The following is a 27,401-nucleotide window of genomic DNA, read 5'->3' as shown; positions in this document are numbered from 1 at the left end:
TCATCCTGTATGACCAAGAGGAAGATTTTGGAGCATTGCTTCTGCTTTTACATAACCACAGTTTTCTGTATCGTCTGAACTGAGAACTGTCGTTAATACTTACCATGATGAATGCCAACAAGCCAACTTCATAACCCATTTGTTGAAGTTGGCTTGTTGGAATTGAACTTTGTTTAGTGTTACCAAGGTTTGTTGTGCCAAACCATAAAACAAATTGCAGTTAAGGGAAAGTTACTGCAGAAGTCTTTGAATTCCTCCTCACAGCCATGCAGGATGGGGAGTGTGTAAGGCCAAGGCTCACTGAAGCTCATTTATGTCACAATACACCATTTTCTTGCTATCTGGATTATTATTGCATTTGGGTTATTAATGTATTTTTCGTTTAGTGTGGTCAGCCAGTTTTGGTAAGTGGACAACACAAGTGTTAAATTAGTGCTTGAGCTGATTATAAGAGTGGCTTTGTGTATTCTTTATTCAAGTTATAAAAATGCTTGCCACACCTTTGCATACCTGACTTTGCTTCTGCTAACCCTGAGTTAGGGACCGAAAGCAATGCAGATTGGTAAAGCTACAGTCCTGGATCTTGAAAGGATTTATCAGCCCCTTTATAGCTTCTGAGATTTTAACTGGGCACAGCCCATACATTTCCCAAGTTACTCTGAAACCGTAAACTTGATTTCCAAAAATCAAAAACAAAAATTAGATCTGTCTGCACCTGTCAGATAAATTTGCACAACAAACTATTTCATAAACTTTTCTGAACTCCCCCCCCCTTTTCTTTTTTGCAGGCCAGGAGATTTCTGCATAGCTTGATTTTTGAAAAAGAAATAAAGACAAGAATCAAAGCCACGTATCAGGATGGTACCATTGTGGCTGAAGCAGAGTGTGGGCTACTGGATGTTGGGGAAGAAATGGCCAGAAAAGGATTTGCTGAAAGATGCAAGTCTCCTGTAAATAGTAATTCCTGTGATACAAAAATGGATTCCTCTCTCTGCCAATCCAGGAATGCAAATTCTCCAGCTCCAGTGTGGTCCAGCAGAGTCAGCTCTCCATTAAACAACAGAGCAGGGGTGGGCTTTGGTGACAATCCGCCACTGAATGGAAGGAATGAGAAGAACGGTGCAAACCATGTGCCTTTTATTAAGTAAGTCACAGTGGGAAAACGTTTTCTGATGTAAGAAGTGGTTTGAGATGTGGTTTGAGATGAAGTCCAATACAACATGCTTTTGAAAGATGCTGGGGGCTCCTGGCCTTGAAACCATGGCCTTTTAACTGGAAGCTCTTGCTATAAAATCCCTGATTGTGTTGGGCTGATGCCTGTTACCAGTATGTAGTGGTGAGAGACATTCCACACATGTCCAGAGGCACCTTTTAATTCAAGTGATCCAGTGCTTAAACCTCCGAAGCTGCAGATTGGTTCTGAATTTTTGTTACGTTCTGGTTCCCTGGTCGGTGTGCAAGAGGAATCCAGATAACCATTGGTCAGCTGCTCCCAATCTCCTGGACTGGCAGGGACATGTGTCCAAATTTTATGCTAACTAGCCAGCTCCCAAGTCACTCCTCCCAAGTCACTTGGATGCCCCCTGCAGAAATACAGTACTTGTTCAGTTCTCTGCTTCACTTCTCCTAGCTGTTTTGTTCTTTGCTCTCTTTTATGCTAGTCTTTATTTTTCTCACCACCTGTATATTTGTCTGTTCCTTTACTCTTGCTTTTCCTCTTTCCCTCTAAACATTTTTCTTTTCTCTTTGTTCTCTCCCCTTCGCTCTCCGCACCCCCTCTTCTCTGGCCATAGCATTGTTGGGAAAGAAATGTCTGGCCCTGCAGGAAGATAGGTGAATTAAATGTGATGAGGTCTAAAGCAGACACGGCTAAATAAAGACAAGGACACTGCAAGCAAGAGCGGTGGGAGACATTGCTGGAACCCTCCATGCTGCTGCTGCCATCAGGGGCTGGTTGGAGTTGAGAAATAAATAGATGTAATTTTGGCTGCAGAGGCAGTTTATGATTCCAACTGGGTTTGGGGGTTGACATTTCCTGCTTCTGATTTAGTACTCCAATCTAGTGTGGCACCATCTTGGAATGAATAATTCATGGCAGTGCCCTCATCTGGCCAACAGAGCACCTCCATGCCTAGGCTTAGAGACATCATGAAATGACAGCTAATTTGCATCTTTTCTGCCACTGCCACCTCTTCAGTAGTGCCTGTTTTGCCCTAGGGAAATCCGGTAGTTATCTGTGGCTGCAAAAGGCTTCCATTTCCCTGGTATATCAAGAATGCCCTTTAAGGATAGTGCCCTTTACAATGACCAATTAAGCCAGCTTTCGCCACTCTCGTGCTCTCCAGATATTTTGAACCTACAACTCCCATAATCACCAGTCAGCATGGCTATGTTGGCTGGAGGTGATGAGTCCAAATCATTTGGAGGGCACCAGGTTGGGGAAGGCTGCTCTAAGCTACATTTCCCACTTATAGTTAACTCTGGTCTGCTTGTGGAGTCTTGAGGACTTGGAATCTCTTGAGTGCTCTCCTGAAGTCATGTATCAACTTTGTATTTATTTTTCAATAGGGAGAAAATGGTGGCTTGCGATTTTAGAAGGGTCTCAAACATTAGCTTGGAAAAAATAAAGCAAGACCAGAAAATGATAGAGGAGAATGAAAAGTTAAAAGCGGAGAATGAGGCTTTCAGAGTGCAAAATGAGGACCTTCTCCATCAGTGTGAAGAACTGGAGTCAACAGTTAAGAAGCTTACTTGCGATCTGGAGGTACAGCCAACAGATTGATTCTGCATCCCAGAGATACTTAACTGTAGAGCCGGCTTGCCCGTGAGGCGGGGTGGAGCACCCACATTAGGTGGTGGAAGCACAAGAGCCAGAGTTCTGCCCGCCATACCGCTTCTGTCACAACCAGAATGCCCTGCTCTCACCAGTGAAATGGAGGCATTCTGGTGTGTTGCTGCTCCTCTTCCCTGCCCCCAGGGCAGAGAAACTGAGCAGCAATGCCATGCGGAACACTTTGACTCCTGTCGAGTTCAGCAAGAACCGGGGTGTTTCTGTGTGCAACGTTGCCACTCAGGTGGTGAAACGGGCCATGTTGCTCCTGCTTAACTGGTAGCCTTACAGTAGTGATCTGGGTTCTCCTGTTGATGATATAACCGATATACAGAAGGTTTAATTCTTCTGTGCTACTTGAAGAGGAAATACTTAGTTAAAGAATGGTTCTCCTCCCCACTGCAAACCCTTTTATGGTTCCCATTTCTCCCATCACAGTCGCCACCTTGTTTTCCTTTAGCAGACAGGAATGCTGGCCAAACCCGATGGATGGTAAATGTGGCTGCCCAATTGCAATCCCTTACATGCCTAGTTGCGAGTAAGCCCTGCTGAATTCAATGAACTTCCTCCTTGAAATGTTTGTATAATATTATAGCCTAAGGCAGCAGAATTCAAGTGACTCTCCAGGTTAATTGGAAATTCCTCTGCAGGACCAAAACTGCCCTCTGGGTCTTTGGTTGGTTCAGGGTATGATGGCAGTTGTGCCACTCATCTACTTTCCAGTTTGCTTCCCGTTATGCCAGAGAAGTGACTGAAAACCATAAGCTGTGTGTGTGCCACAAACACAAAAACACACTGCACAGTGCAAAAGTTCTTCAATAAAAGCCTGGTCATCTGGCAATGCATTGCATGTAATACTGAGCACCTTGGAGGAAGGCTATTTATACAAATGCATCGTAAGTTAGCATAATTCTCCGTTTAATAGTCACTGAAAGCCAAATCTACTGCCCTTATATTCTCTTATCCACATGTTTGCATATGGATATTTTGATGATTTTTTTAAATTTAAAAATCTGCTTTGGTGCTTGGCAGAAATGGTGTAATACTAATGCTCTAATCCTTTTCTTCTTGCCCAATGCCGTAGGAGAAGAAAAGATACAAGGAAACTCTTGAGGTGTTGGAAAACACTCTATCCACGTATATAGGAACTACAGTGAGAAACTTGGCTGACAAGTTCGAGACATTGAAAGAAGCTAGGTAAAGTGTACATTTCCCACCCTCAACTAAAACATTTCCCCCAGCGATGGGTTTCTGTTGTGAATCACATTTTAAAAAGGTTCTTCTCAAAAAACAAACCTCGATCTAGCATTGTTTGGAGAAGAGCCTCAATCATTTTGTCGTTTAAAAAATGTTTTTTTTTTTTTTAATTTGTCATTTTAATTCAGTAGAACAGTGTTTGGTTGCCAGTAGTATAGTACCTCGGGTTAAGAACTTAACCTCAGGATGAGAACAGAAGTCACGCGCCAGCGGCACGGCAGCAGCAGGAGGCCCCATTAGCTAAAGTGGTGCTTCAGGTTAAGAACAGTTTCAGGTTAAGAACGGACCTCTGGAATGAATTAAGTTCTTAACCCGAGGTACCACTGTAATGGTCAGAGAGTTCAGATTTTAGCTGAGTTTCAGTGACATCTTCCCTGCCTTTTGAAGTTTAGTCACTGGCTGGAGGTTTTCCTCCCTGAAAAGTGCATACAACTCAAGGAGGAAGAGCATCACTCTTCCAATATCCTCCTTGGACAGCTGATGGTTGTCCAGAACTCTTCGTACTTCTGAAATGTTTATCTACACTGGCATGAAGTTTAGGTGTTAAGTGCACACTGCATCCACAGGTAGCAGTAAAGCTGAGCAGAGGGGAAGGAATGATGCAGGAGAAAAGCCAAGCCACAGCTTTACATGGTATAGCATATAAGCAGTAAGGCAGGGGTGGGGGAGTTAAGGCAAGGATCCTATTTCTTACACCCCATGTGCTGTCAGAAATTTATGGCTCAGCCTTCCTGCTAGGTAGATGTTAGGAGATGGGAAGCTACCTCCTAACAGCTTGAGCTGTTCCAGTTACTGCTGCCCAAACAGCCAGGAGCATAGCAATGACACCAGGCCATGAAATGGACAGTGCACTGACCTATCTTTAAGTGTGGGAGCGGAGCGCCCACCCCTCTCATCTCTTTGCCCAGGGATCTCGCCTGACGTCCCAGCACCAGATGTAGAATACAGCTTCAGTTGCATCATAGAAATAAAGGTCCTTGAAGTTCCTTGTTTTGGATAAGTGAAGATAGAGGAAGATGATAGACAGGAGAAGGGCCTTGCATGAGAGGCAGGGTAGAGAGGATCTCCCAGGGTGGGAGGCTGGGGAAGAGGGGGAAGCTCCTAATTGGGAGCTGGGAGGGTTTACTTTTGGTGTGTGTAGAATAAGGGGTATGATACAATTGTGATAGAGGAGTTTGCATTTATTCTTTTTCTTTTCTCCCCTCTGCTGCACTTTTCCTTCTCATTCTTTTTTTTTTAAATTTTCTCTTTAGATTAGCTCGGCTTTTATTGTATTTTATGTGGAAAACTTTCAGTAAAAATTGATTTTTTTTAAAAAAAGAAAAGAAATAAAGCCCCCCCCCCCCCGAAGGAAAAGGAAAGAGAAAGTAGTCAGATAATTATGATAGGAAAGGCAAAAAACCACAGGTCCGCTGAAGCCCATTGTGATCTCGGGCAAAACTGCTTCCTAGGCCCATCAACCGGTGGCTAATGCTAAATCGATAGCAATGTGCAGCATGGGATAATGTGGTAAAGAAACACAGTGAGTGAGTGGTCAGGCTGGGAATGCAGTGATCTGGTCCCTAGAGAGAGGCCTACTTTTAATAGGCAGTTAGCCAATGAGAGGGAGAAGTTGCCTCTGGTCTCCTTCGATCAGGCATTGCTGCTCCCCCAAATCACCATCTGATTGACTGAAGTAATTCAAAGCTGGCTCCCTCTGCACTGCCTTCATCTTGATGTGGGGCAGAAAGTTTATCCTGATGTAAATGGGGATCCAGGATGTAATGAAGCTACAGAGTACCATGGGCTAAAGACAGAAAAGAAGGGACCCTTTCTGGTTGGTAAAAGTTATACCTGCACTAATCCCCTATGTCAGTGATTTGCCCATAAAATAATAGCTCCAAGCAGATAGTTGTTTGGTTGTATACCAAATGGCAGCATTCTGATAGGTAACAGGCTGCCATATATCAAAATTTTGTTTTCTTTGCAAGAGTATAAAATCAAGACAGTCCAGTCTAACCAGACAGAAGGCATAAGTTATTACCATTTTAATTAAGCTGCATTTTCCATAGTTTTCTGTGCTTCTTTTCCTGATAGTTAAACACACACAGAAAATTACACACACACACACACACACACACACACACTATTCTATTACATATAAAAATGAGAGTACAACTGTTGATAGGGCAGCTTAAATGCTCTATTCATTTTCAAATCTCTTTCACCCAGACAAGTCAGTCTGAATGCTCGTTTTGGAGAAGACCTTTCAGAAGCTATTAAAGTGGTTACCAAAGGATGCCTTGCTGCTCCCCTGTCGATGGAAAAACTGGAGAAAATTTGGATCGACTATAACACTTTACAAGAGGAAATATGTGCATGCAAATGTGTGGTATGTAGAATAGCTTGTGCTCTTTTTTCTGAGGCATAAACTGTAATGATCTCCTATTTCAGGCTTTTTTTGTTTATAGTTTTTTTTAAAAAGACATTTCTGGAATTAACTTGAAATGTGACAAGTTCAGTGATGGGGGATATAATTATGCTTGATCTGAGTTTGCTGAGAGAAGGGGATGCATGGTCTATTATTATAAGACAATCCCACACAACCCATTGGGCACAGGGCAGCCAAGCAGGGCTTCTGAGTGCTGGAAATACAGGAGAAAACTGCTGAAAGTCAACTAACAGCTCAGGGCTCTTGCTCTCTCTGTGGGTCATTCCTTGCTTGCAGTACACCTCACATTTTCCAAAATCCCAAGCCCATAATGTGGTTTTTGTCTGAGAAGGTCATAGAACGTGGCTTGGAAAGGCCCAGTTGGCTGAGTTAGAAGTGTTCTGATGAAAGTTTTAAGTAACGTAACAAGTTCCAAACATGCACGCACACTGAAATTAGCCAGGCAGCATGCAGCCAAGCAAAAAAGGCCACTTAAAGCTTGGAGATTCTAAGAACTTAGATAAAGCGATCAGACATCCCAAAAGAATGCTACCTGTTTGTCAACTAGCGTACCTTGTACTCGCATCACTTCCTGCTACAGTGTGACCTGTGCTAGCCTGTATTGCGGGCAGGTAAAAGATCACAGCACTTGTAGCTCCAGTGATAATGGATTGATGCTAGTACCCTCTTAGTGTGTCTATGAATGCATTTGCAGATCGGGACTTGCTGGAGAGTTTTTTGTAGCAATGGCGGACAGGCTGCAGAGCACACTCCGCCTCAGAAGGGGTGACAAGGCCTGGCCATCAGGCGTGAGGCACACCTCCACCCACAGACAAGCCACAGCTGTCTAGTGCCATGCCCTCTGTCTAACCTTTCAACTTGTCTGAACGCCGTGGCCTCTCTCTAATCTTTTGCTTTCTCTGAAGTCTGTGCCGTGCCCTGTCTGGCCTTTTTTTCTCCTTGGAGTAAACTTTGCTTGAGGAGAAAGTGACGCCGTGGAAACTGGGGCCAAAATAACTTTGTACCACTCCACCAGCGCGTCATTGGAAGATGTGTAAAGGTCACAGTCCAAAATGTATCTGTTTGGCTTTGCATATTGTGTCAATAAAAAAGGGGCTCTGCTGAGCTAGCTGGCAGCTTGCTCCTGCAAAGCTCACCTGCACCAACTCCTCAGCGTTTGTCTTCACTTCAGTTTTTCCTCTTGCAGCTGAAGCCCTTCTTTACATTTGGTAGACACACATGCACCAGTAAATGTTAGTGGTGATTCAGTAGTCTTTTCCTTACACACCTTCTGTAAACAAACCTTTGGACCAGCCACAGGCCAGTCTCACAAACAGTAGTTTGTGTGAATTGTTTTCTCACTTAACTGGGTGAGTTGCAGGTACACATTCCCATGAATATAATATATTCACCTCGCCACCTAAAGCAAAGGACGAAAATTGGATTGTAAAAATAATTTCATTTCTCCCAGCTGTCACTGAGTTTGTTTCTTATGAGTGTGCATCTGTAGCAATCCAGCTGGTAGTAGTTCAGATGCTCTTGCCATACAAGTAGTAGGTCAGTAGGCGGCAAAATGTTTGAGAGTATCAACCAGGACTGTAATCTGAAGCTGCTGTCTTTGCTCTTCATCTGTAGTTAGCAAAGGAAGAGCTCCACTTAAGTCCTTGAGAAACTGTTGGCTTGCTTAAGTATACACTGAAGCCTGATTGCATCTGAGCCTCGTGATTTTTCTAGCTGCCTTCTGTGTCAGTAGTTCTGTAATTGCAGACAGCAACCAGAAAGATGCCTCAGCTCTCCCTTTGCATTCTGGGCTTGGTTTAGTTAGGAGGAGGTAAATTAGAGCATTCTCAGATGGATCCCTCTCTAGAAAACTGAGCTGCACAGAAAACACGGTTTCAAAAGTACAGTGGTACCTCTGGTTACGAACTTAATTCGTTCCGGAGGTCCCTTCTTAAGCTGAAACGATTCTTAACCTGAGGTACCACTTTAGCTAATGGGGCCTCCCACTGCCGCTGTGCCACCGCCGCACAATTTCTGTTCTCATCCTGAAGGCAACGTTCTTAACCTGAGGTACTACTTCCAGGTTAGCGGAGTCTGTAACCTGAAGTGTCTGTAACCCGAGCTGTTTGTAACCCAAGGTACCACTGTAAAGACTACCTCTTAACCATTGAAAACAATAGGCCTTACCTGTGAAGGGGATACCGTAAGAAGCCACAATTATGGCAGATTACAGGCACATGGGATTGGATCGTTTACTACTCCCTAACCTAGCTCCCATAGTTCTTCCTTTTAAAAAAATCCTCTCCCAGGATGCAAATGGCAGCCTCCTGAGGCTAGATGGCACACAGTTAATTGTGCTTTCTTCTCTAGGTGGCTACTACTGGGATAGTTCGTTCCCTTGTGGATTTGACATACATACACTAGAATCAGTTTTGAAAACATTATAATAACTGCTTTTATGGGACGAGGAAGGATAGGGATGTAATTTGTTTCTAGCAAATTCACACTGGGGACAGCCAGCTTTGGTTGTTGATTGCACAGGTGTCGTTTCTCCTGAGTTCAGTCTGGGAAAGATCGTGCACCTCAACAAAATGCAGCAAGTGTGCGTCCAGAAAGAGGCCACTGCTCTTAGATGTTTAGTGTGTACTTTACCGTTCAAATGCAAGATTGTGTGAAAGTTAAGTTTAATTTTTGCATGATACTTTTTCATATTTGGCTCACCACATCCTGGGTAGTCTTATTGTATTGTGAGTGAATTAAGAGAGTTTTGGGGGTTCGTTCCTGACCTTGCTTTTCCCTTCGACACAGGACGAAGTGCAGAGCTTGATTCAACATAGAAACGAAGTGCAGCAGAGGTTGTACTCTACAGTGCAAGAATATATTATGGAAGTGGATGATTTACCCCTTTCAGAGCGCTTGGAAACATTGCAGGTTGGGAACAGAGCTGCATGCATGTCCTATCTGTGCACAATCTTGTTTCTTAAAGTCAGCCTCCTTGTGTCAAAAACAGTGTTATGCTGGCAATGTACTTCACATGGTAACATGATAGGATGTCCTAACATTTCCTTGCTTCTGAAGGTATATCAATATCACATTCTGCTGTGTCTGGTGTCCTCCTGGAGAGTGGTGGAAGCAGAAGGTGTTACTTATTCCACTTGTCCAACGCTTAGTCCACAAAGGCTAGAAAAAATATACATAGAGTAGAAAACCATGTGAAATGTTACGTGGTGTTTAGGGTGAGACATGAACCAATTGCATGCTTTGTGCCTATCTATAAAATAGGTAGTGTCTTTTACTCAGCACATTGTAATTAAAACATTTCTGCATCCATTTGAGTAGCACAAAGGTGACTGCGTCTGGCATAGCTGATGAGGGAATTTTTCTCTAGTGCGGTACAGAACAGCAAATGTTATGTTACTCTATGCCCACGAGGTGGCAGCCTGCAAACATTTTGCTGAGAGCTGCAGCAAACAGACCTTTTACTGCGTGTCTGAGAAACCTTTACAAAGCCTTATTTACAAAGCCTTTACCAAGTGTTATAAAATTCAATGATGTAATTTTATTCTATGATAAATCAATGATTTATCGGGTCTGGTGTTCATGACAGTTTGAACCCCAAGACATAGCGAGCAGTTTGCAGCACTCTTAGCAACGACTCCCCACCCTATGTCAAAAAACCCTGTTGCATTAGTTCTTGGAAATGGGAATTTGATATCACTTTTATGTTGCAGGATGTATAGAAACATACTTCAGGACAGCAGTTTTCACTATTTTTTTCCTTCCTAGGATGAGCCCAAATTTATCTCCCTTCTGCTTTGAAAAATATGTATTTACCACAGTTCCAAAATTACTCAGTTATTTATTTATTTTTTTAGCAGGGGTCCTTCGCTGTTGTCAAGGGTGTGTGTTCAAAGGCAGCATGGTGTCTAAGGGCATCAGATTGGGGATCAGAGATTTGGGCTGTTAGAAATGTTCCATCTCCATCATTCCTCTCTCATGGCCATTTTGCTTAGATGCTTTGACATGTTTTCACATCTTGGGGATTTGTTCCGGCCTCTTGATTTAAGGACCGTGTTGCATTACACGTGAATCCAGTTTTTCTTCAGGTCGCTTGGTACACTTGGAAGTCCAGCGACAGTTGGGGGGAGAGCACAGACTAAGCTGGTTCCCTCCTCCCCAAGAACCATTAGAGAAATGCTCATATAACAAGGTCTTTGTTTCATTTTATAGTATATAGCTTTCTTTATTCAATATAGTCTTCCCCTACTTACAGTCTCCCCTCCCCAATCCTGTTGTTCTTTACTTTTATATTCCACAGAAATTGCAGGATTCCTTGGAAGTCGTATATGGTCAGGTTTATGAAGTAGAGAGCTCTGAAGGAGCTTTTGAGAAGTTCGCTGAATGGAAAAACATTAAGTTTGAGAAATTCAGTTGTGTCAGAAATGCCACAGATGCTTCTCTGCAACATTTGGTGACCTGTTTCAGCAAGATAATCCAGGTAAAGACAATGTTACTTTGACTTAAGACAGGCCTTGATTTCACAGGGGTAGAAAAAGAGAGAAACGCTTTTTGGCTCCTTCCTTATCAACCCCAGTATACAGTCCTTGACAGATTACCTTGAGAGAACATGACCCTTTGGCAGAAAAACAGCTGCCCACCCTTGTAGTGGGTATAATGTCAGACTAGGATCTGGGAGACCAGGCTTCTAATTCCCACTCAACCATGAAACTCACCAGGTGAACTTGGGCCAGCCACCATCTCTCAGCCTAAACTACTCACAGGGCTATTGAAGGGAAGGTGGGGTAGAAATAATAAAAAAGCAAAGTTCAGATCATGATTTTGGTCCAAACTACATGTTATGTTGCTGGAAGGTCTCCATGTATTACTTTATTTTGTAAAAGCCATGGCTGAGTGACTACATTTAGCTGCAGAGGGGGACAATTAGTGGCCCTGCAAGTTTTCCCTTCTATGGTTAATGATATATCTTGGACAGGGATCTGGATCAAGTCTATGTGGTAGGGTGGGGCTTTTCCTACACTGTGACTTTAACCCAGATAAGGACCTTTTGCAATTGCTTTTTTTGGGGGGGGGGGGAGGAATCACATTGGGAGGTTCAAATGTGGAGCTCCAACATAACGTGTAACTTGGCCCTTTGAAGTTAGCTATCTGAATTGAGATTTGCTGGCCAATGATTCTGGGGTTTTTTTTTGTAATGGAACATGGGAAGGACCTGAAATTTCATCTTGGTGCAAAGGGTTATTCTGACGAATGAGTACTTTAACGTGGCCATTTCCCTTTCTGCTATTGTTTTGGCTCTTTCTTTGGGCAGATTTTTGTGTTAAAATATGAAACGGAACCATGTTTATCATTAAGTGGATACGCTGTTGGGTTATACTTGGGAAGCTTTCTAGGAACTTGAAAGGTGAAGTGGGAACATAGCATTCGTGTGATGTAGCATACGCATTGGAGCAGCTGATAGAACATTCTTTCACCACTCTGAATTTGATGACCAGGGAAGCTCCTATTACAGTCTTTGCTCAGTAACCTTTGACTGGGTGATCCACTTTTATATAATCATCCTTCAAAATATATATATATATTCCGGGGCAGTTTACTGCATTCAGTGATGATAATGATTAATGATCACTTCTAAGCACATATAAGTTCTATATAGAGCTTTTAAAAAATCCAATACAGTTCCTGCCTGCATGCTCACAATTTAGACACAAGGCAAAAGGAAATATAAATGTGGAGGGTAGAGGAAAACAAGCATTGGAGCAGAATATTCTCTTTGGCAGGAAGGGGAGAGAGGCAAGCTTCCTGCAACTGCTGCTTCTCTGGGCGATGGATGGGGTCAGACTGACCTCCCTTTTCCCATTACTTTCTTCCTGGGAGGCAGCTATCCCAGTCATCTTTTGTTCCCTGGCTCGTGACAGAGGCCGGAGTGTGCTTTCCTTCTGTTCTGCAGCATCAGGACAATTTACAACAAAATCACCAAATATAATACCGTTCATGCACCTTTTACAATCTCATGTTCTTTAGCACTAAGCAGCAGTAGAAAGTATGTGTTCCTGTGCAACTGGACGACACACACATTATTAAAATTCACAAATAAAAGTGCTGTTGACTCGAAGTTTAAAGAAGCAGAAAACGTATGACCGCCTAAAGCTTTAAAGGGACAGCATCTGACACACCTCTATAGGGAGGGCCTTCCACATTTTGGGGGCCATTATTTACTTTGCTGACACTGTTAATATTTGTATAGATAACTCCCTTTTCCTCTTAACTATTTACCTTCCAAGTTATTTGACATGACGTCAGGCATACTTTTGAAATCTGAGGATGTAGGTGACAACATGGATGAAGTTCTCAAGAATGCAGAGTTGAACATTTCTCAAGAACTGAACATTTTTCTAACTGTAAGTTAGCTTTCTTCTGTTACAGTACTTTTGCACTAGCTTCATGTCTTTTGGGTAAAAGCCATGTCTGAAATGTCCAGTGGAATGTTAGAAGCAGGATTTCCTGCAACAAAATTCCTCAGTCCTAGTCAAATACTGAAAGATCAGTCATAAATCTACCAACTAATTTAACATGGTGGCCTGTAAGCTAAAAAGTTGTGAGTTGCCATCTTTCCTGTGTTTAGTTAACTAGTTTGTCCCTGAATTGAAGCCAGCAGCTTTCTACTCCCCTTCAGCTTGGGGCCTAAATGGATGGGGTGGGGTGGAATTGAATTTGATAGTCACTAACTTTTCCAGGCCCATTTTCTCCCTTGTCTCCCTTGCGGCTGAAGAAGTAGCAAGGTCTTTCTCGCCTTCTGCCCCGAGGGCATCATGAGGGTTTGAGTAACTTGCCTCAGGGTATGAATGCACTTGCCATGCTCATCTTCTGAGCCTGGCAGGTGAGGCTGTGACTAACCCCCATTGTGGGGGATGTAATGAGGCAGTGATTTCCACCCTGCCCGGGTTCATCACAACCATTGCCGTTTCTGTTTGGCTGCAGTTCAGCTTCCACTGAAATGTATGTTGTTTGTCTTGCAATCCGCTATGGCCAAAACTAAACTTTTTAATTATATAACCAATTTCAACACATTTCAGTGGAGAGGGGAAACATAAGAACCAGGGCAGAAAGTAGCAATAATTTACATGTTTGCAGACTAAGAAAATAATGATAGTGAGTGCTGTGACATTCTCAGACATCCCTACCCCAGAGTAAGCTGCTTAGTGCCCCATTGTCTCTAGGAGCCAAGTGCCTTGATGCAGCTAGGGAAGACCACTTAATGCAAGTAGGCTTCCATGCTGTTGTGGCTTGCTGGATCAGCAATTGCAGAAATTAATTGGATTCACATCATAATACACACCAGAGCTCAGTTGCCATCTATCTGAATAGTGTTGCTTTATATGGAACGTGCTTTTGAAAAGCTGTGTAGCTTTGCTCAGCCTTATTTCTTCCGTCTCTGAAAATATTTTTCATGGCTCCATACGTAATTTCAAATCAAAAGGTGGTTGGACTTAAAAGTGACTGTTGAGGGGCAAGAGAACATAACATACCCAAAGACAGTAGTAAAATACACAAACTGAATGTTTTTGACATGTACTCTACACTTGGTTTTTAATACATTGTTAACTGTTCCAGGTAGAAGAAGCCAAGATAAAAAGCAGCAAACCTTTGATTTACAGTTCAGCTAATGGTTCTATTTGCAGTTCAACTTTTGGTCCTTTTATTGCAGTCTGTTGCAAAATAGGAGTCTAGAATTATTCCTGATTGAATCATATGACAAAGTCACCACACCAGAGCTGCTGAACATTGGGGTGGAGGTTGTGTCCCATGGAAATGGCAAACTACATTAATTTAAACTGCTTGGTAGCCTCTACTTATTTTACAAAAAAAAAACCTGATAAGCTTTCCCCATTAAGAATAGCCTCCATGCCTATAAATGTTGAAATCCTCAACCTTCATCTAGCTGCACTTACGTTATCTGTCTGTTTGTGTCTGATTCCATTCAGGAGCTAGATGAAGCAGATAAAAAAATAATCTTGAATGTGTACAGTGAAGTTATGCAGAAGATCAACCAAGAAAACAATCTCCTAAGCGCTATTTATCACAAGTATCGGGACAGCATCGAGGTCAGTTTGTCATACTTGGTTATTTTTCTGTATTCTCAGAATTAAAGCAGACCACGTCTTGAAACTTTAGGAAAGCTTTTTGGTGATACTGTTTTGTCCATGAATTGCCCTTCAGCGACTTCAAAAGAAAAATTGGCTTGTAATTATAAAATGATCCATTAATAGATTCCTCTAAACTAGATATTGTGTTATCGCTGCCGTTCTTTCACTTCCATGGTTTCTTTGTGTTTTTTGTTTTACACTTTAGTTCAAAAAGCAGATTGTGGAGTGGCTGGAGACAAGTCCCAACGTTGACGTTTTGCTACTGATTAAGAAGAGAGTGAAAAAGCTGAAGGCTCAGCTGAGGTGGAAGCTGGTTGAAAAAAACAACTTTGAAGAAGTATGGAAAGAAGTGTTGTTTTTAAAAGGCTTTTCTGAAAGATAGAAATAGCTGACAAGGGAGAGCATTCTGCCCCTACCGTCCGTTAGGGGGGGAAATGGATTGAGTATGTGGGAAAAGCTGGTCCTATCTGGCATTTGAGAAATCTCATTTTTTAACGAAGACGTAATTTATTCACATAAAACTTAAGGCAAATAAAATCTGAAGGAAAAGTAGATTAAAACTGTATGTAGATCAGACAGTGTTTCTCAGATTGCTGAGTGGGTGGGATGTCAGCCGTGAGCTTGTGCGATAATGGGCCTATAAAACAATGGGATATCAGATTTTCCTTCTGTGTGCGCACGCACGTGCGCTATACTGATTCCACACTATCCTAGCATGTGCTCTCCTCAGGATATCAATGGCTGCTAGTGATGATGGAGCACATCATACTGCTTCCATGACCAGAGGCACTATGGCTTTCAATGTTTGGAAGGCTGCCTGCATCCCTTCCGAGCTTCTCAGGTGTTATGATCTGCAGAGGGCACCCTCTTGGGAGTTTTCAGGGAATGGCTTCCTGGGTGAGGAGTTTCTCTAAGGCAGTGCCTGCATTGTGGAGCTCCCCCCCCCCCACAGAACTGTCTCCAGATTCTTTATTGTACAGCTTTTGCTGTAGGCTGAAGATGCAAGTCTTTTGCTGTAGGCTGAAGATGTAAGTCTTTACCCTGGCCTTTGACAGTTAAGGTGTTTTGTTTGTGGGAGGGACCCACCTATTTCACAGAGTTTATAAATTTGTCTAGTCCTTTTTAAATCTAGTGGTAAATCTAGAGAGTCCAGCGGAAGGGAAGCAGTTCCTCAAATTTAAGAAATGCAAACTCGGAACAACAAAAGTACATTTAACTCTTTTCCGTTCTCTAATGAGTTCACATTGAAAAGTAGTCTTGGTCTCATCTCAGTTGCAGCAGTATAGGCATCTAAGGCCTCTTTCTGGTGCCGTTCTTATATTGAATTTCCCCGTATACTCTATTGAGCATAGTATAACAAGAAGTTGACACTATTCATCATCTTCTATCCTGTCTCTTGTGTGTGTGGTGTTGTGTTGCATGTTGTGTGTGTGTGTGTGTGTGTGTGTGTGTGTGTGTGTGGCACCGGCACAGAAGTTGCAGCTTACTTTGTTAGGGACAAGTAGCCTTTCCATTAAACAACAGCAGTAATCCAAACCCAGAACACCCTTCTGGGATGTTTTATATTGGGGTGGCCAACTCATTCTGAGAAGTCAGATTCTCCCTCCCCAGCTTTCAGCAGCTTGCTCACAAGCTGAACACAGTGAGCTGTTTCTTTCCTGACCAACTGAAGAAATGGCTGATAGTTTTGTGAATTAGCCCAGGCATATGAAAACATTTATTAATCCTTGTGAATAAGTTGTTATTTCTGAGAAGAAGACATTGATGACAGTTCGGCCATAGAATTGAGTCCCGGTGCCCTTTCCAACTGTGGCATTTTAATTTTGTCTCCACACCACTTTCAAGGAGTAAGAAAGGGTATTAACCTAAGAGATGGAAAGCAGGAAAGTACATCCAGTACATCTGGTGGCTCCGGCCCAAAATATGTTATTGAAATTCATTAGTTATTCTCAATGTATAGTAAGATGGTTACCTGATACAATAATACCTTAATCGTCTGAGGTGATTATTTTACATTTCTACCTTTTAGTCTGATGATGACAGCGAGCCCAAAATGGCAAAAATAAAAGAAGAAATAACTGGACTAAGAAATAATGTATTTGAGGAAATATACAAGGAACAAGAAGAATACGTAAGTGTTCAATTGCATAAGCACCATTGAAACAATTACACTGAATAAACTTTTGATTTTTCAGAATGAATTGCATACATTCTTATTGAGTAGGATGAAGAGGATGAACATTTCTGAATCTAGTGAAGGCTAGCTTACGCACACAACTTGTAAATTAAAAAAGCTATCACGAGTGGAGAAATGGTAATAAATTTCTCCTATCAAAAATCAAGGGCATGTCCCTTTTATGGCTTACTCTGGCTTCAATGCGATCTCATCCCTGCTCTTTGAATCCATGTACACATGACATTACCTACAATCCACAGGTTATCTTGTAGTTTCTACTAAAATGCTGTGTTTTGGTATGGTTTCCCGTGAGCCAGCTTTACTCCCTTGTGACTATGCAATGCATGGCAAATCCCAAGTGTACACAATCGTACCTTGGAAGTTGAACGGAATCCAATCTGGAAGTCCATTGGACTTCCAAAATGTTTGGAAACCAAAGTGCGCCTTCTGATTGGCTTCAGGAAACTCCTGCAGCCAATTGGAAGCCATGCCAGATGTTCGTGTTCTAAAGAATGTTTGCAAACCGGAACACTCACTTCCGGGTTTGCGGTGTTCGGGAGCCAAAATGTTCGAGTACCAAGGTGTTTGGGATCCAAGGTACGACTACTGTGGAAAGGTTTGCTGGGGGTGGAGTGGGAGATGTGTTGTGCAGGAGAAACAAAAACTCTGAACTATCTCCAGGCAGCAGCTGAGGCGGATAAAGGGTGCAGAGTGCTGCAAAGAGGCAAAGAACCAAGGAGTGCAAAGATCGTCCCAACAATTCAGAGCCCTGAATGCACAAGCATCCCCCCCCAGGCCTCTCAAACTGCTCCCCCCCCGGTGTATTAGTTGCACAAGTTGCCTCTCACCTGGGGGGGAAAAGGATTGCTGACTTTTAAAAAATGTGGCTGGAGGCAGGGTAGAGGGGTGGGGAAAACTTTGTGTGTAAAATGCAGAGGTAGAAATGCCAACGAGTCAACTCTGGTGTGTTCTCTTGGACTTTTAGTCTCTTAAAGGTAAAGGTACCCCTGGCCGTTAGGTCCAGTTGCAGGCGACTCTGGGGTTGTGTGCTCACCTCGCTCTATAGGCCGAGGGAGCTGGCATTTGTCCACAGACAGCTTCTGAGTCATGTGGCCAGCATGACTAAGCCACTTCTGGTGAACCAGAGCAGCGCACGGAAATGCCGTTTACCTTCCCGCCAGAGCAGTACCTATTTATCTGGTTGCACTTTGACGTGCTTTCAAACTGCTAGATGGGCAGGAGCTGGGACCAAACAACAGGAGCTCACCCCAGCGCAGGGATTTGAATCGTCTACCTTGTGATCGGCAAGCCCCAGGCCAGGGGTAGGCAACCTAAGGCCTGTGAGCCGGATGCAGCCCAATCGCCTTCTCAATCCTGCCCACAGATGGGAATCAGCGTGTTTTTACATGAGTATAACGTGTGCTTTTATTTAAAATGCATCTCTGGGTTATTTGTGGGACATAGGAATCTGTTAATCCCCGCCAAATATAGTCCAGCCCTACACAAGGTCTGAGGGGCAGTAGACCGGCCCATGGCTGAAAAAGGTTGCTGGCCCCTGCCCTAGGCTCTGTGGTTTAGACCACAGCGCCATCCAATCCCATGGCTGCTAATGACAAGCACAGGAAGATGATTTGGGGGGGGGGGCAGACGTGGGATAACACCTTAATCAGTAGGAGTGAGCGGAGGGCCTTTACTTAGTGTTCAGTGGAGTAGCTGTGTCTTCTGTTTCATAAAGTGTATGACTTCTGGATTGGGGAATGTGTATAAATCCAGCAGTACCATGTGAAGAGGAATCTAATTACGTACTGATGCTTATCTGTGAATCACTTCACAGATTTGCAGATTTGCTACTTGTGTGCCATAGGTTAATCTAGTTCCCAACGTATCACTGTGTTCTGTTTTCATGCTGAGATGGGTATTGCAAAAAAAAAAAAATTCTCTTAATTTAGGAAAAGCTCAATCACTTGGTACAGAAATGGTTCCCTGAGCTACCACTTCTTCACCCTGAAGCAGGAATTCTACAATATATGGTAAGAAAGATATGGTAAGGGTTGTTTTGTTTTGACGTTTCTGGAGAGAAACATCTGAGGAAACTCCTAGTGGATATAGGTCAGGAATTACCAGCTCAGTGCCTGTGGGTGCCTGGTTGTTGGCATTCGTGTATTGTTCTGGATTGGTTGGGAGTAGAGATGCTTTTCTGAATGTAGGGCAGGTACTCAAGTGTTCTCTCTCTCTCTGTGTGTGTGTGTGTGTGAGAGAGAGAGAGAGAGAGAGAGGGAGAGAGGGAGAGGAGGAATGTAGGGGTCTCTGAAAAAGAGGGAGAGATATAGTTGAGGGATAGAAATGGAGAGGTGGATGTGTTGCAGTTTATATGAAGCATATGAGACATCTGAACACAAAAGCGAGTGCAGTGTGGCCCACCTCTCTTTTTTTTGCTATTGGGAAATGCCTCCTGCTATTGACTGTAACAGCATCGTTTGGGTGTGTGCGGGGAATTATATTATGTGATCTCTGCAGTCATGACTAGTAGGACATAGTTTACTTGCCTTGCTAAATATTGAGGGTGGAGGCCAAGAGAGGAAACAGCAATGGTTTTACACCCACTCAATCTGTGTTAGGTCATGTCCCTCATGGCAGCCATTTTGATACAAATTTGAGGCACAGAATGTGCCTGCTGGTTCAGAAAAGGTTGTTGACGCCTGCTCTAGGTTATGATTGTTAACTTCTGTGTTATTTTTATATACCGGTATTAGCCACCTGCCAGGCCTGCCTTTCCTTGTGACCAGGTCGTTCTCAGGGTGCTTCTTATCCTTTATCCATTAGTTCTTCTCAAAAATTTGCCTGATGGTTCTGTTGCTGTTCATGGTCATCTTGTTTTGCTGAAAGCAAAGCCAATAACGTGATTTCCTGTTAGACCAAAAGGGTAAAATGGCAGGTCTTGTTTATCCTGTTTTAAGATCACAGCAGTTTCTGGATGGAAGAGAAAGGGTACCATTGTGCTCAGATCTTCACATCTTGTTTATTAAAAATAACAAAATTGGGATTTTTTGGGGGGAAATTGATGTGCTAACAACTTGGCAGCGAAGCGCACCAGCCCAAAATAGGAAGTGGTTTCTGCACATTCATGGGAGCCTTAGTTTGTAAATGAAAAGACAAACAGCCCCCAACCACCCTCTCTGCCCCTGCCACTGCTGCATGACAAGGACCTAGGCTCAGTGGTTTTCAAGACCAGTGGAATTACGGTGTTAGTTGACAGGAAAGAAAAGGAGGGCATTGGCCTGTTTTGACCAAGAACAGTTTACAGTATACGGTGGATACCCATTTAGTGTACCCAACAGGATTGAGGGGAGTGACCACCCTCCACGAGGTCAAAAGCTCACTTCTATGTGGAGAAACCCCTTTTCTCCTCTCCAGAAAGCTTCCCTCTTGCTTCAAACCTGAGCCCTTTATAGCACAACAAGGAAAGTTTCAGGAGGGTTGAAAAATAAAGAGATATAGCTACCTTTTCCCCTAAACAATGCTGCATGATTCCTGCTCCAAGCTGGTTGTGGAGCCTTGTGCAGGAGTGCTCTGGTTACAGCCCAAGGATACAGGTCCCCCACCTTGTTTATTACCTATAGATAATGTAACTCTATTCTGTGATCTACACATATTTATATTTTGTGCAGTGTTGGGATTTATAAGGTGATTGGCAAATCCTGTTTGTTCAGAACTCAGGAGGACTTCTGACAGTCAGTTTGGAGCGTGATCTTCTAGATGCTGAACCAATGAGAGAACTGAGCACAAAACGTCCTCTGGTTTGCTCAGAAGTTCAAGGACAGAAGGTTCTCTTAAAGGTATATTTTCAAGTTCACTTTTTTAAAAGCTAGTAATAAGAGGCAAGTCATTGACTAAACTGGAAAGCTTTCAGGTTTTGAGATATCATTATTAAACATCTGGGTGCTTGTTGGTCCTCTGCTAAGCCGAAAAAACACATTTCAGGTCTCTAGAATATGATTTTGTGCCTGAGCAGCTAAGCACTTGGGGATTTTTGGAGCCTTGAACTTTGTGTTTGAAGAAATCAGCCTTTTAAGTCTAGTTTATGGAGAGTTAGGCTTAGTTACAACCAACCTATTAGAAAGCTCATTTTTATACAGCTTAGCGACTTTTGGGGGTTGGGGAGGAAAGTCTCAGTTCTTAGTTGCATATAGTTGTCTGAATTACAGTAAGTCCTTCTGGACAGATAAAAATCCTTTCCAGTCCTATTATTTTAACTGGTTCCGAGGTTTGCCTGGTGCCATCACTGTGAAATGGGATGAACACAACACTAATCTCAGTTGATATTTGTCTTGGATTTGAATGGATTTTATGTATGCACCATTATTGTTTTAAACTGTTTGTATATTTATACTTTTTTATATATGCAGTGGTTTCAACTGTGTTTATTTTATATACATTCAACTTTCATTCACATATGTTATATTGTAATTTGCTTTGTGATGTCTTTTGGGAAGTGACTCACAAATAAAAGAACTAAGTAAAATAAATCACAAAGCAGAATACAATAGATGCCACAAGGAAATTGTAGCCGTCTTGATATTTTATAGACCCACAGCTTTTAATGTTCACAAAGTAAGAAGTAGTATATGCATTGCATCTCAAATGCAGTGTACAAGTTGTTTGTACATTTTTAGGGTGTTTTTAAAATGAGAAAAATATCATTATTTCAAAGTATACCTATCCAATTCATAGCCAACTTTTTTTTAACCTTCTTAGGGATATGCTGTGGATATGAATACTGAAGCCGAAGTAATAGAAAGAGCAGCAAAGTATCACAGACTCTGGAGAGAACTGAAGGAAGAATCTGGTTTGATGCCGCTGATGTTTCTATTTTTATGCAAGGCAAGTTATATAAACTGTCCATGCAGTCATATTTTGAAAACAAATGATAAATCTTTTAACCTAATACTTTTAATCATTAAGCCTTTCTATGATGAATATGTACATATATACATTGAGATTTATTTATTTAATGTAGTATGTTTAAAATAATTGTAGAAATGTTGCAGTAATTTGACATATGATACACACATATATACCACTTTTTGTGTCCATTAAGTCTGATCCTCTGGCATATCTGATGGTCCCATATTATCCTGAAGCAAGCCTGGGCATATTGCAGAGTACCGCACCTTTAACTCCAGAAGTAAGTAATGTGATCGGGTGGGAGTAGGGCGGAGAGAGGGGGGGGCTATTTGTTAAGATGCTGATTAACTCAATTCTTATTATAAACTGTTCCATTATGGTATGCAGTGAACCCAACTTTTCAAAAACGGGGCATTTAGTGCTTCATTTTTTTTGCTTCAATGCTCTGTTTGTCCTCCCACCCCGGTTTCTTTCAAAAAACAACATACTGATTTGCCATATTTTAATATACTGTATATTAAGTGATAGTCTGATTCTGGTTGCAGTACAGTTTACCACAGGAGACTCTGGTTAAATAGTCACCTCTTCAATATAATCCGTCAATGTGTTCTACAATGATAACAAACAAATTAGTATTGGAAAAAATGAAATGAATTGGTATAGTCTTGGTATGACAAAGAAGATTTATAACACAGTTGTAACACCCAGGATCCAAATGCAAAAATATAAACATAAAACCCTCTGCATTTTGGCCAAAAGGTCCCATTCATTGGTCACTAATGCCCCCATGTACCTATGCTTCATTTTTGTTGTTGTGGGCTTTGCTGCATGCGCTCTGATATTTTTTCAGACTATTCTGAATTTAGCAGTTGCTTAAAACAATTGTAGGCAAGACATTTTTTCCTCAATCTGGAGTAACTCATTTATTGAAGCTTAATCCTGACTTACAGCCACATTGCAAGGAGTTTCATAAGTGGCTTTGTGTTTGAAAGACTAATGGGACTCTTGAGGTTCATCTCTTACGGTTTTTAACTAGGAAACCTTGAAGGTGATGAAAGGAGTAGCTCGTGGTCTGCATACACTACACAAAGCTGGTATAATCCACGGATCCCTGCATAAAAACAACGTATTTGCTGTAAACCGAGAGCAAGGAATTGTTGGAGACTTTGACTTCACCAAATCAGAGGTAAAGAACCTGTCCTTTAAATATAAACAAACAAACTCCTTCCATGTTGCTAATTAACACAGTTCCTCTGCTTTTTGAGCACAGGCCAAATCTAGTGGTTTTCCAATTGGATTTTCTTGGGGGGGGGCAAATATTTTAAAATTTAAAATACAGCCTCATTTTAGTAGTAGCCCATAAATCAAAACCATAAGGGGAGGGAAACATAAGGGTCAGACTGAATCCAACCCAAAGGCCAGTCAGAACAGCTCCGTCTTGCAGGCCCTGCGGAAAGATGTCAAATCTCACAGGACCCTGGTCTCTTGTGACACAGCATTCCACCAAGTCAGGGCCAGTACTGAAAAGGCCTTGATCCTAGTTGAGCCCAATCTAACCACCTTGCGGCTCGGGATCTCCAAAGTGTTGTTATTTGTGGACCTTAAGGTCCTCCACAGGGCATACCAGGAGAGGCGGTACTGTAGGTTTGAGGGTCCTAGGCTGCATAGCATATAACACGCTTGTCTGGTAACATAAGCTGGCCTGAGGAAGATGCACAGGCGTTTCTCATAAAATATTACACAGCAGTTTGCAGACTAACAACAAAAACATCAGTGAGAGCTGGTCGGGATAGAAACTCAAGTTCGAAAGGCCTGTCTAAGTAATCCAGTTTTTAGAAGGCATCTAAAAACAAGCAGCGATGACTCCTGCTGAACCCACATTGGTAAAGAGTTCCACAGGATTAGGGCCAGCCACGCACTCATTGAAGTAGCCCTCCACTTAGCAGAGCTTTGGCTGTCTCTGGTAGAGAGTGGAGGAAGGAGGTGCTAAAGGCATACCATGTTAAACACGGAACAGGACTAGACAGTATGCATTATATATATAGCTGTCAACCTTTTCCTTTTTTTGCGGGAAATTCCCTTATTATAGCAGTGGGGAACAGCAGGGAGGGTTGACAACTATAATTATATATACACATACCCTTTCTCCTGGTGTTGTAAAGGGGTTACTGGCTTGTTAACTAATGGCCAGAGAGAGAGAGTGGCATATGTGTGTTCGGTGCCCAAAGTGCCACTGCACTGAGAATGGAAAGGTGCATTGCTTCCTCTCTCAATTCAGGAGGTAGGATGATTTTCAGGCCTGTTGCCTAGGCTAGCATAGACCATCTGTTTTATAGGCAACGTTCAATTGTAATTCCAAGCTGTGGGGTTTTAATTTTTAGAGTCAGCGTGCTTCAATGAACTCTGTGCTCCTGAATGGCTTGAACTTAATTTCTCCTGAAGTAAGGCAGGGACAACCACCTTCTCCCGCTTCAGATATGTATGCTTTTGGTTGCCTCCTTTACTGGGTATGTAGCTCTTCATTTATAAATGCAAAGGCTTAGTAATGTAATGCAGGCTGAATTATTGTGTTCCCTAAAGTTGCAAGCGAAGCTGTGAGCGGAATTGCCATAACTGCTCAAGGGTGAAAGTAGATCTACATTTATTAGTCTTTGTTTTGTCCCTTCGATCATCTACAGATTTTAGCCAGGGGCTCTCATTTTCTCCCATTTTGCTTTCTTAAAGAGGTTGTCAGATTGTTCTCTGAATTTGGGAGTGGATATGAATATGAAGTGTGATCAGCTTTACATGTGCAACAGAATGAGATGGTAGAGTAGGGTGTGCCTTTTCAGACTGTAGGGGATGAATATTCCATCTTTGAATGCTGCCCCTTATCAAGGCCCCATCTATACTAAACATTTAAAGCAGTATTCTATACCACTTTAATCAGTCATGGCTTCCACCATTGAGTTCACCATTAGTATATAGGGACTCACTAAGAAATCTAGACTTGGTGTGAAATATAATTGATGTTGCAGGTTACATATTTTACTTATTTGAGGCAATAGTGAAATGTACAGTGGACCCCCCCCCCGGATACGAACTTAATTCGTTCCAGGGGTCCGTACGTACCCCAAAAAGTCCGCATCTAGAGGCGCCGCTTCTGCACATGCGCACGGCGCAATAGAGTGTTTCTGTGCATGCATGCAACATGCGGAGCGCTTCTGCGCACGGCAAAACCCAGAAGCATACACTTCCGGGTTTGCCACATTTGCAACCTGAAAGTTACATTACCTGAAGGTAACGTAACCCGAGGGTCCACTGTATACCTGGTTTTGTGCAGCGATTATTTTTGGCAAGGAAGCATAAATTTTAGGTCAGCAGAATAAATGTAGCACAAAGAGCTATAATTTGGGGTATGTGTGTAAATATACAGTGAACTGTGCTTTGCTTACCTTTTTTGTCCCTCTTTAAAATGGAAGTGACTGTCAGAATAGAATGAGCTAACACCATTTGGTTTTCTAGAATTGATGTTTGAGCTAATTTTGTCATCTTTTAAAATTTATAGCTGATTATTGGAAAACAGGAGTTTAAAATAAAGAGAGATGGAACTCCTGAGGTGGACGGCCACTATATGGTATGTTTGTTTACTTACCTACACGAACTATTTCAAATAATAGTGAAGAACTGCCTAAATCATTTCGTTTAGTTAATACTAATTGATGCATCTTTAAATATTTAAAACGTCTGGGTGCAAGATCAAAGTGCAACAATTGTTGGTGTAAAGAAGAAGGAATGTGGTCCCTGATCGTCAGGAAAATGGAAACATATCATTTGGAAAGTATTATGAATTATAGGCAAGTGTAATTAATGGTGAAGTAAGGCTAATTAATCGGAATATCTGACATGCCTTACACTGACTCAGGGAAAATGAAATTGATGCCTGTGCAAACAGAAATGTTTTTAATTTTCCTCTGAAAGTGAATAGTGAGGACTCAACTCACTAAGGGAGGGCATTCCACAAATGGGGGACCACCACTGAGAAGGCCCTGTCATGGGTCACTGTCAGCTGGGCAACCCTCAGTGTAATTACAGTAGTAATCTCTGCTGCTGTCTTGAAGGTGGTATGGATTGCTAAGCACTTCGCTTTCTAACAGTACATATGGGAGATAGTTCCATAAGTTTGTCTGCTAACTTACGGAACTTGCAGGTAAGAAGCTACCCATCTCTTCCTTGGTGGAGAAAGAAGGGACAGGTAACTTCTCTCTTCCAATCCAGGTGCATGGAAGAAAGGGGTGGTTGCTTCTGCGTCTTTGGTGCCTTACAAAGTGTTGCATGGATTGCTGATTTTGCTACTTTTTTCTGAATTCTGGGATTCTTATGTTAATGCTCTTTCCCCCGGACCACAGTTTTATGTACTGTTTCTGGGTATATGCTATTTGATATTTTTATTAGTGTAAGCCACTTGGAGTTTTTTTTTAAGGCAGAATATAAGTATTTCTAAAATAAATACAAATTATCTGCACACGTCACAGGACTTGTGCGGGTTGGTGGAGACCACAAATAATAATACTTTTTTCTTTCTCTTTAAGGACGATAAAGTTAAATCTCTGCTCATAAAACTCCTCTGCTTTGACAATCGAATGACCTCGGAGGAGGTGCTGAATGACGACTGTTTCCTGTTGCATGAAGTGATCCCTGTTTCAGTGGAAAGTGAGCCAACTGAACCTGGAAATGGAGAGGCAACAACAGAAAATGAAGTTGTCCTGCCTGCCATCAAAAACTATGTGACGGAACCTTTTTCAGACGATACAGAGCCAAACATTGATGCCTGTGTTTAAAATGCAAAAACAAACTAGATTAATATAGTTAATATACCAAGAAGTAGTTTTCTAGACTTGTAACTTTAAATGGCAGAACAAGATATTGAAAAATTATATATTTGTTTCCTTCTTTAGTGCATATATTTCTTTTAATGAATTTGATGTGCATCTAGGATAGTTGCTAACCAGGCCTGAGTTTCAGTTTTGCAAACGCCTAATTTTTCCGTCACATACCTTTCCCACTTGCCTTCCTGGGTTAAAGGTATTCTTTTCCTCAATACAAGAAACTTCCCAAGTTGTTTTAGGGAACTGTTTGCTTAAGTCTCTGAGCAGAAGGGGCTGCTTTTCAGGGAGAAGGTAGAGCTTGGCTCCAGTGATCTGGCACATTATCCCCGTTAAAGAACTTGCTGGCATTAGCAATCCTGAAAGTGGAGTCTACCACTTGGTTAGTCAACCTAAAATTAGGTTCTTTAAAACAAGCATTGAAAAGAGCCGTCACAGAAGATAAATACATCAAAACCTGGAAATAATGCATTGTGCCATATTCATTGATGAGCAGTGATTGCTGGATTTGTTGTTTGTTCACATTTTGACAAGAATGTTGGTGAATTACTTGTGTATAGAACATTCAGTTTATTTCCTTATATTTCTCCACCCCCTGATCTGTTTTGGGAAAAAGCATTTTTGAGAAATGAGACTTCTTTGAATAAACCTTTGAAGCGAGCCTATGGTATACACTTTTGGTGTTCTTGGTAAATCTCTTACAAACTTTGAAGACGCTGGATATGAAAATACTGGCCTTCTCTCTCTCTCTCTCTCTCTCTCTCCCCCCCCCCCCCTTTCAGTATTGTATTGC

At 42.1% G+C, this 27,401-nt stretch overlaps 1 protein-coding gene across 1 annotated transcript in view; it reads left to right on the top strand.

The window, feature by feature from the left end:
* STK31 (serine/threonine kinase 31) overlaps positions 1 to 26,563 on the top strand; it is a 30,685-nt gene extending 4,122 nt beyond the window's left edge. Inside the window, exons 7-24 of the mRNA XM_033165937.1 lie at positions 789 to 1,144; positions 2,569 to 2,764; positions 3,915 to 4,027; positions 6,299 to 6,458; positions 9,306 to 9,428; positions 10,816 to 10,995; positions 12,800 to 12,916; positions 14,501 to 14,620; positions 14,868 to 14,999; positions 16,692 to 16,793; positions 18,788 to 18,868; positions 20,549 to 20,674; positions 21,594 to 21,719; positions 21,937 to 22,023; positions 22,780 to 22,929; positions 24,125 to 24,250; positions 25,291 to 25,359; positions 26,315 to 26,563. Of these exons, the coding sequence (XP_033021828.1) occupies positions 789 to 1,144; positions 2,569 to 2,764; positions 3,915 to 4,027; positions 6,299 to 6,458; positions 9,306 to 9,428; positions 10,816 to 10,995; positions 12,800 to 12,916; positions 14,501 to 14,620; positions 14,868 to 14,999; positions 16,692 to 16,793; positions 18,788 to 18,868; positions 20,549 to 20,674; positions 21,594 to 21,719; positions 21,937 to 22,023; positions 22,780 to 22,929; positions 24,125 to 24,250; positions 25,291 to 25,359; positions 26,315 to 26,563 (2,613 nt within the window). The remainder of the gene's footprint in view (positions 1 to 788; positions 1,145 to 2,568; positions 2,765 to 3,914; positions 4,028 to 6,298; positions 6,459 to 9,305; positions 9,429 to 10,815; positions 10,996 to 12,799; positions 12,917 to 14,500; positions 14,621 to 14,867; positions 15,000 to 16,691; positions 16,794 to 18,787; positions 18,869 to 20,548; positions 20,675 to 21,593; positions 21,720 to 21,936; positions 22,024 to 22,779; positions 22,930 to 24,124; positions 24,251 to 25,290; positions 25,360 to 26,314) is intronic.
* The last annotated feature ends 838 nt before the right edge of the window (positions 26,564 to 27,401 follow it).

The sequence above is a fragment of the Lacerta agilis genome, chromosome 12, assembly GCF_009819535.1.
Source record: "Lacerta agilis isolate rLacAgi1 chromosome 12, rLacAgi1.pri, whole genome shotgun sequence".
NCBI classification, from domain to species: Eukaryota; Metazoa; Chordata; class Lepidosauria; order Squamata; family Lacertidae; genus Lacerta; species Lacerta agilis.
Note: the sequence above shows the minus strand (reverse complement) of the source record. Positions and strands in the feature narration are given on the sequence as shown.